This window comes from Sinocyclocheilus anshuiensis, unplaced genomic scaffold (assembly GCF_001515605.1).
Source record: "Sinocyclocheilus anshuiensis isolate Anshui unplaced genomic scaffold, SAMN03320099.WGS_v1.1 scaffold1874, whole genome shotgun sequence".
Classification (NCBI taxonomy): Eukaryota; Metazoa; Chordata; class Actinopteri; order Cypriniformes; family Cyprinidae; genus Sinocyclocheilus; species Sinocyclocheilus anshuiensis.
In genome coordinates, this window is record NW_015546140.1 from 170,985 (window position 1) to 179,611 (window position 8,627).

Sequence of the window (8,627 nt, forward strand, 5' to 3'; positions counted from 1 at the left end):
TAATTTTGACCCATACAATGTATTGTTGGCTATTGCTACAAATATACCCCAGCGACTTAAGACTGCTTTTGTGCTGCAGGTTCACAATTGTCAATTGAGCTTAACTGGTTTTGAACCCAGAATATTCTTTTAAAGTTTGTTTGAGAGAGAGTCAGCCTTCACAACTGTAAAATGTAAATGAAAAGGCATTTGGTAAAAACACATGAGTTTGATAAATCATTAATCATGCACTGCTTTGTTCAGTCAGCATTGCTGTGACCTAACGAATAGAGGTTTACAGGGTAATTGTGCAGATGGCCAATTATAATCAGAGCACTCATGAAATCGCCCGACCCACTGATCTGCTGGCTGGGATTCAAGCGTATGTTACGAGTCTGCATAGCCTCAGCTGCTACATCAACATTGATGTCACACGACTGGTGAAGAACGTCTTGTTGCAGCAGACGCAACCGCTGGACTCATATGGCACTCAGACCATCACAACACTCTATACAAACTGGTAAGACCTCATGAAATCGTATTAGCTTACAGGGCCATTCCCTCTAAGCTGACTAGATCCCTACCACCAGGTGTGAATCAGTGACACATAAGGTCACCTGTGTATCCCGTAGTTCACAGGCCATCCTGCTTCAGACATGACCACAGGGAGGTAATTGTAACCCTGCCCTCTCAAATGAATCACCACTGCACAGACTCGATGACAGCGGCCATACCTGGGACATTTTGGCTTCAGTTCTTTTATAGTGGAAGGAAGTGGAGACGCGTCATACATCTTTTTTTTTTTTACAGTCTATGGTTCACAAATGAAAACAAGTGAAAAGCAGTGTGGGCAGACACAAAAACACTTTCCGTTTGAATGGCTGCTTCACAAGACACAGCTGAATTTTCTCAAAATTACCTTCCAAATAGTAGCATTTTGCTTCAGTTGTTTGTCGATGTATATCCCCTACATCCAGTGCTGTTTGTTCTCTGCGTTCTTAAGTATCTTGATACTGTGTGTTTTACTGACTGAAAAAACGCTTCAGATGAATCAGAGAGAGTGGTCCAAAAGAACGATTAATTCACGAATTTGTATCGCTGGTTGGGTAGAAATAAATAGGGACACAAGTAATAACAGATGAAATATTAGCAGGCAAAGGTTTTTCAGGTCAGTGAGAATGCTCATGGCACATACAATGTGTTCAGCTGTACAGCTGCCTGTAATTCCTCTGTCAGCCTGGTTGCATATCAATAACACATTAAAGACAGTCCTGAATCACTGAAACACTGATATGTTCAGGAATGAAACATCTGACTGCCTTCATGAGTCACTGAATATAAATATCACATTTCTGGTCTCCAATTTAAAAGTAGTTAATGTGTTTCTGGTCTCCTGTTGTCAGGTTTCTGGAGGGTCTCTTGCGTCAGGCCAGCAGTGCTCTCATAGTCCACTGTCCTACCACACAGTGTTTTGTAAACCAGAATACTGAGAATGAGCAGAGCTTTCATGCTGAGGAATATGCTGACATTTGTGGTAAGCTGAAAATTAAGATAATATTTCAGCTAAATAGCTAAAAGTTTAAGCTAAATATTTTGTTTCACAATTTTAATAGGCTACTGGATCTGTATACCACTTCAATTTTTATACATGTATTCTTAAGCATTTGTTTCCCAAAGTAATATAATGTGTTTCTTTTATAGCAACAACAACAACAACAACAATAATAATAATATGTGTGAAAATATATCTAAAGCATTCTGTATACATGCCCACGCTTCCCATTTTTGTATTGTACTTAAAATTATATTATTCTATTAAATGGATACATGGACTGATTTTATGCGGACATATTTCTCTGTAGGTTTGCGATCATTGGCTGAACTGATTGGCCCTTATGGACTGAAGTTTTTAAATGAGAACCTCATGTGGCACATCATATCCCAAGTTGGAGAACTGAAGGTATGACATTTTTCAAAATGAAGAAATTCTTGTGGCATAATGTACAAACAAGGCCAATGAAATAGCTAATCAACAGTATATGTGATAAAGTATAAATTATTGAATTAGCTCATGTTGCTGTTTTCAGAAACTTGTAAGTGACAACATGGATGTCCTGGTGCAAATGAGAGCTAACTTTGAGAATCCTGAAGCAATGAGTGACCTTCAAAAGAAACTAACAGGTGCGATTACAGTTCATACACTTTCAAGCTTCATTACTCAAGCTTAAATCTAATCTGTCAATATTTAGAAACTTTCATCCTACATAGTTTTCTGCAGTTTTTAACATTCTTCCTTTCAAAAGTAATCACAACTACGACTCTATTATTAAATATAATAATATCATAAAACAAGTAAATGAGCTGTTTAAAAAAATAAAAAAATAAAAATAAAAGCCCACTGAACTGACATACAATGATATTCTAGACTAGAGAATTGTGTGCTTCCCATTGTATGGCAGTGGGAAGTGGAGGGTCCTATAATTTTCCAGTATGTTGATACTCCCGTGTACAAAGTGAGCTCTATACAGATATGGTTTTTCGAGTTTGGTGTGGAAGAATTTGACAGGCCTGCACAAAAACTAGCCCTTATGAGTAGTGGCAAGGTCCGAAAAGACAACAATGGAGTGCTGCCTGAACTAGACTGGCAAGAGCAATTTCAGATTCTTGAGCACACGAAACAGGAGAAAGGAGGTGATTCCAACCAGTTCTCACTATCTGATACTTTAACAGGCTTTAACAAGCACTTGAGGTCAAAAAAAAAAAAAAGCTAAATACTTAAACCACCCATGACCAATCACTATTAACATGTGCTGTTCTTCTTCCACTCTCTTCGGAACTCTTCTCTCACACAAACGTCTCCTTTGTATTAACGCTCCCTTAAAAGAAATTAATGCAATAACCAGACATGGCAAAACTCTACCAGAAATACAAATATAAGAGAATTGCTATTACCAATATCCTACAAAATTAAAAGGCAGGAAATGTAATTTATAATAATTCAATATAAATCATTTAAATATTATTGAATAAACACATTGAATTATAATAATTCAACAAATTAAATTAGTTTTATCAATTTAATTTAATTAATTTTTTCATCAAAATGTATTCATGCTTTTTAAGCTAGGTGTAACGTTGGGAGGCGTGGCGACGGATTTGGATCCAAATGCAGGCTTTATTCAGAAGTGTGGTCAAAACAGGCAGGGTCAAACAACAGCAAACAGGTACAATCCAGGATGAGACAAAAGAGTAATCCAATAAACAGGTGAAGGTCAGGGCAGGCAGCAAACAATCAGAAATCAGAAACAGTCCAGGGTCAAAAACAAGGCAAGGCAAGAAGGAACAAGGACAACACGGGAACGCTACAGGCTAGACAATACTCAGCAATGTGTGTGAGTGTGAGTTAGGGATGGTTGATGCGGAACTGACGTTTCGACACGGTGTCGAGATCGCGAAGCACAGATGTTTCGAAACACTGCTCCGAAGTGTGATTTGAAACACCCATGTCACGTGACTAAGGCGAATCAAAGCATCGGTGCGTTTCACAAGTGTTTCGAGACCCGAATCTGCTTTTGATCGAAAGGGTCGGGAACAAACCACACATTCGCACATCTGTCTTAACCTAACTCCCGCAAAGTATAAAAGTGGAGTTAATGCAGCAGAACAATTAATATATTTAAATAAAAATCTTTATATGTAAAAAAATGCCAGGCGTTGTGGCTTGATGTCTTTTATTAATGTTAATTTTTTCATGACCAAAATAACATATTCACAAAGAGTTCATTCAGTTGTCAGAGAGATGTTACAACACATTACAACAACAGAACAATAAAAACACAACTTTCAAATATTTATATACATGCTTCACCCGGGATTCGAACCTGAAGTGACAGGTTCTGACAACATGTCAATCGTGAACACTAACCACTCCCTCAACCCACATGGTGACATGATGAGCACAACATATATGTTATTCGTTGTCAATGCTGTTTCAGAGCAATACTTGAAAATGACCACTAGGTGTCACTGTAGAGACGGGTGTCGAATTGTTTTGAAGCATCGGCACATTTGCTTCGACTGTTTCAGTGTTTCATGAAGCCTCGCTCTGCCCACCACTAGTGTGAGTGCAACCTTTATAGTGCTTCTGATTGGAAACAGGTGGAGTCTGATAACGAGTTCCTAGGCAGAGGGTTATGGGAAATGTAGTCTGTGAGAGTGTGACAGCAGTGTCCTCTGGGGGAGCTCATGGGCACTCCAGCTGCTGATCGTGACACTAGGGCAGGGCTGTACAGTGCGACATATATGTCGCACGTGCTACAAAAAAACTAGTCTGTGCGATGAATAAGTGATGAACTTATCATCAGTCAGTTGCTTTAAAAAAAGTATAATTGATGTATATAGTGTTTTATTTTAATATTTGTACATTCAATTTCTTGAATGTTACTGCTAAATACTGTACCTGAAAAATAAAGCACTGTTTGTTTTATTTGTATAGTATGTGTATTTGTAATGTATATCTTTGTTCTTATTTTCTAATAACAAATATAAGATAATGACAAAGATTTTTATCTTTGCTCACTTTCCCTAAATGTCTGCCATTCTTTTTTATTGTATATTTTGTTAAGGTGTAAGAGGTGTTATGTTTCTGCACTCTTCCATTTTTAGCAAATTAAGAAAACTTTGTCTAAAACAATTTTTGTGATGGTTTGTATTTTTTGTGCTCTGTATGGAACATTAGTGCCTGTTAATGAACTCCATGGTGTAAGAGGTGTTATGTTTCTGCACTCTTCCATTTTTAGCAAATTAAGAAAACTTTGTCTAAAAACAATTTTTGTGATGGTTTGTATTTTTTGTGCTCTGTATGGAACATCAGTGCCTGTTTAAGTGATGAACTCCATTACTTGTGTTTGTGTCTGTTTGATAACAGACGTTTTATACTTGTGCTACAACTTTTTGGCCTGTGCTACAAAACTTTCAACCTCTGTAGCACCAGTGCTATGTGAAAAAAAAGTTAACGTACAGCCCTGTAGGGGATGTTTTACTCATTCATAATTATATTCTTCTCTTATTCCTCTGTAGACTTGTAGGTTAATTAAAAGTTGATTTATCCAATGTTTTTCATCAGGCTGTGAGAATGTTTTGAAGAGAATGACGATTATTGGTGTGATTCTGTCATTTCGCTCTATGGTCCAAGAAGCTCTTGAGGAGGTGAATGTCTCTATTTATGTAAATTAATGTTAAATCAGAACACAATAGATCAAGTGTTTTCTACATTCATATTCATTACAATAATATCCGATATAATGTTGATATTAAATGTAAAAAAACACTGTAGTTATATATGTCAAGCTATACATAAAGCTTATACATAAATATTTTCAAGCTTTAAAAAATACACTAATCCCCTCTGTATTTGTCATGGTATGTGTACATCTTATGGTATATACAATACATCAAGATAACTGTATTATAATTTTTACATGTTATAATGTACTGCCGGGTTTATGAGTGAGCAAGGGATGTAAGTCTACTGATCATTTCCATCTGTAGATCATGGACAGACACTGCCCATTTCTAACGAGACCCATCAAATGCCTAAAGGACTTCATCTACCCTGAAGGTGACATCAAGGTAAATCACTGAGTCGCTGCTACTGGAATAACATTTCTTCGGTTAGCTTGTATCTGTTTTTACATGTATCTGTCATTACCTGTTGTTTTTTTTTCACAACCACACGTCATCATAAGAAATACCTCATCTTTTGGATTGTCTTTCCATCTCTAATTATGTGTAGGTCACACTCAGTGTATATGAAATGGCTTCAGCAGCTGGTTTGCCTTGTGAGATCGACCCTACGCTGGTTTCAGCGATAGCAAACATGCAGACAGGTGAAGTCCCATATAGAAGTTTGTTTGTCTGAAACAATGTCTCAAGTTCATCTAATGTTTTCAATACATTATTCATTATTCTCCTCGGCAGACAACTCGTCCATTGAGGAGGAGTTCAAAATTACCTGCCTGCTGATGGTTTATATAGCCGTGTCTTTACCCACCCTGTGCCTGGATCCAAACTCTTTCTACCGCCGAGAACATGGAGGTAACATTGGGCAGAAGAGCAGGAGTTGCATAAGAGGCAATGCAAATGTAGTCTTGACAGCAAGTTGACGAAAACAACTAGTACACGGAGCAGATGATGACTGAATAAAGATAAACTCAAGAACATCTTCACTTGCTCTGCTGGAACCAAAAGCCTATAAATAAAACAGACCATAAATAAAAGCCTAATACTTAGAGTCAATGCAAATATTTGAAGATGTAATTTGCTAAACTCTTTCTGAAACTCAAATTAACTTGACTTGTTCTTCAACAGGTCATCAAAACAACATTCATTGCTTAGCCACTGCAGTTAACCATCTTGCTGCAGCTATGTTCACTGTCCAGAGAAAAAATATCCAGACACAGCTTCAAGAATTCCTGAAGGTAAACGAATAACCACTGAATACATGGCAAGAGTTCAGTATTTTTCATTCCATACATTGACATTCATAAATCCATAGCAAACATTTACTGAAAATCTTGGTAACGCTTCACAATTAGGTTCCATTTGTTAACATTAGTTAACATTAACTATATTTATTAACATGAACTAACAATGAAAATTGTTTTAAAGTATTTATTAATCTCAGTTCATGTTAATTTCAAAATTTACCAATACATTATTAAAATCAAAAGTTGTTAATATTATAATTAGTATTATTAATATTAGGACCTGAGCTAACATGAACTAACATTAAATACATTTGTATTTTTATTAACCAATCTTAACAAAGAGTAGTAAATACTGTGACAAATATATTGCTAATTGTACTTAGTGTTAGTTAATAATTAACTAATCAGACCTTATTGTAAAGTCTTATTAAAATATTTTATCTAACATGTCCGATTATGCCTATCCTGTAGGTGGCATCATCTATCTTACTGCAATTAGGTCAGAATGTGGAGCGAATGGAAATAAAGAACAGAGATTCCGTTTATCTCATTCTACACATGGTAATAAACCTATGGCGAGTAATTTAATTATTATCATTTAAAAAATGGTTTATTATACAAATCTTACTTTTGTATTCTTTATGTTGTAGATAGTGGAGCAGTCACCGTTCTTGAGTCAAGACATGCTGGAAATGTGTTTTCCATATGTACTCCTCCGAAACGCTTACAGAGAGGTGCACAAGACCTTCATCCACACTATGGGCTAAACTTACGAGGATGTAAAATCACGACTTTGTTTTTGTACGTATCGTAGTTTAACAATTAAATTGATATTCAGCTGGTTTAATTTTTATTGTGAATACTTGTCTAAGTAGATTCCAGTGGACTCTGGTGAAATTAGGGGAAAATAACAATATATAGATAGGTGTTAGCAGTATACAGTTTTAACCTTGTTGACACGATGATTAATAACAGAAAGTTGTATTTTCATGTAGGTCATTCTCATGAGCTGTTGCATTATACAAATTCACTGATAACCATAATTTGCACATTTTTTTAAATCTTCTTTATTGCTCCAGAATATAAGTAGAAATTGCAGTGTCTAGCAGAAGCATCTAAACCAGTATATAATAATAACCTGCTAGCATACTAAAATAGTTTCTAGACAATGACTGTGCTGTACAATGACTGTGATTGTGCTGTACATTGCATATTTGTATTTTTTTTTATGCATTTAAATTTTAAAGCTTTTTCTAGAAATGATCAAAAATTTGATTTATAAAATGAAAATGTTATCAAATAAAAAAAAATATTTCATTAGTGATATGTTTGTGTGTGTTTTACTATGTTCACGTCTACTAGTGTGTTGGTTTATATTAACATATTTTAAATAATATTTTGAAATAATACAATGGATACAAAGAATATTTCGTAGAACACAAAAACAAAAGCAAGCATGCTCTTGTAAACATTTCCTTGAAGATTTCTTTAGCGCCATGTTCCGTCATGCCTTTATTAAAATCTCTGCCTCTTCCCTCTTTCTGCTTCCTCTATCCAGACTTTTATTCTTTCACACCTGCCCCACAATCAAGGACTCCATAAATGCTCACACTTCATTCAACCTATTTGTCTAATCTCAACAATGGCTGTTTAGATTGCACTGCTCTTCCTTGGAGTTTCTTCTTTATCTTCCTTCTTTCCACTTCCAAACTTCAAACTTTCAGTCCTGTTTCATTTGGAACTTCAACACCATTGTTGCTTCCCAAATGTCTCTCTTCAAAAATAAGCCCAAAATTGTTCCATGGTCTCTGGAAGCTTCCAACGCCTTCCAGCTGCTCATTCAAGCCTTGCCTAGTGCATGCATGCTCAGTTATCCAAATGTCCAACACCCCTTCATCAAAAACGTCTACACTTCCACCACCAGCATCAGGGCTGTATTGTCTCAACTGTAGGGCACATCTATTAACCTCTAAATTAAGTGGATGAACCCTAGCCAGACCCAGTGGGCTTTATTCTTCACCAGATTCTCCTTCATTGTCACTTATCATCCTAGACTTTAGAGTGGAGCTCTCTGTCTCCACTCATTAATCCAGCTGTTCTCCTTTCACCATTATCAACCCCATCCATACCCCTTTTCCACCAGCAGGAACCGGGTGCTGG

At 36.3% G+C, this 8,627-nt stretch overlaps 1 protein-coding gene across 1 annotated transcript in view; it reads left to right on the forward strand.

Annotated features, from left to right (window-relative positions):
- Positions 1–7,670, forward strand: part of LOC107701181 (nck-associated protein 1-like) — a 19,766-nt gene extending 12,096 nt beyond the window's left edge. The window contains exons 21-31 of the mRNA XM_016503152.1: positions 281–499; positions 1,383–1,513; positions 1,842–1,939; positions 2,067–2,160; positions 5,105–5,187; positions 5,530–5,610; positions 5,774–5,867; positions 5,959–6,075; positions 6,349–6,458; positions 6,939–7,028; positions 7,118–7,670. Of these exons, the coding sequence (XP_016358638.1) occupies positions 281–499; positions 1,383–1,513; positions 1,842–1,939; positions 2,067–2,160; positions 5,105–5,187; positions 5,530–5,610; positions 5,774–5,867; positions 5,959–6,075; positions 6,349–6,458; positions 6,939–7,028; positions 7,118–7,234 (1,234 nt within the window). The 3' untranslated portion in view covers positions 7,235–7,670. The remainder of the gene's footprint in view (positions 1–280; positions 500–1,382; positions 1,514–1,841; positions 1,940–2,066; positions 2,161–5,104; positions 5,188–5,529; positions 5,611–5,773; positions 5,868–5,958; positions 6,076–6,348; positions 6,459–6,938; positions 7,029–7,117) is intronic.
- Positions 7,671–8,627: the final 957 nt, after the last annotated feature.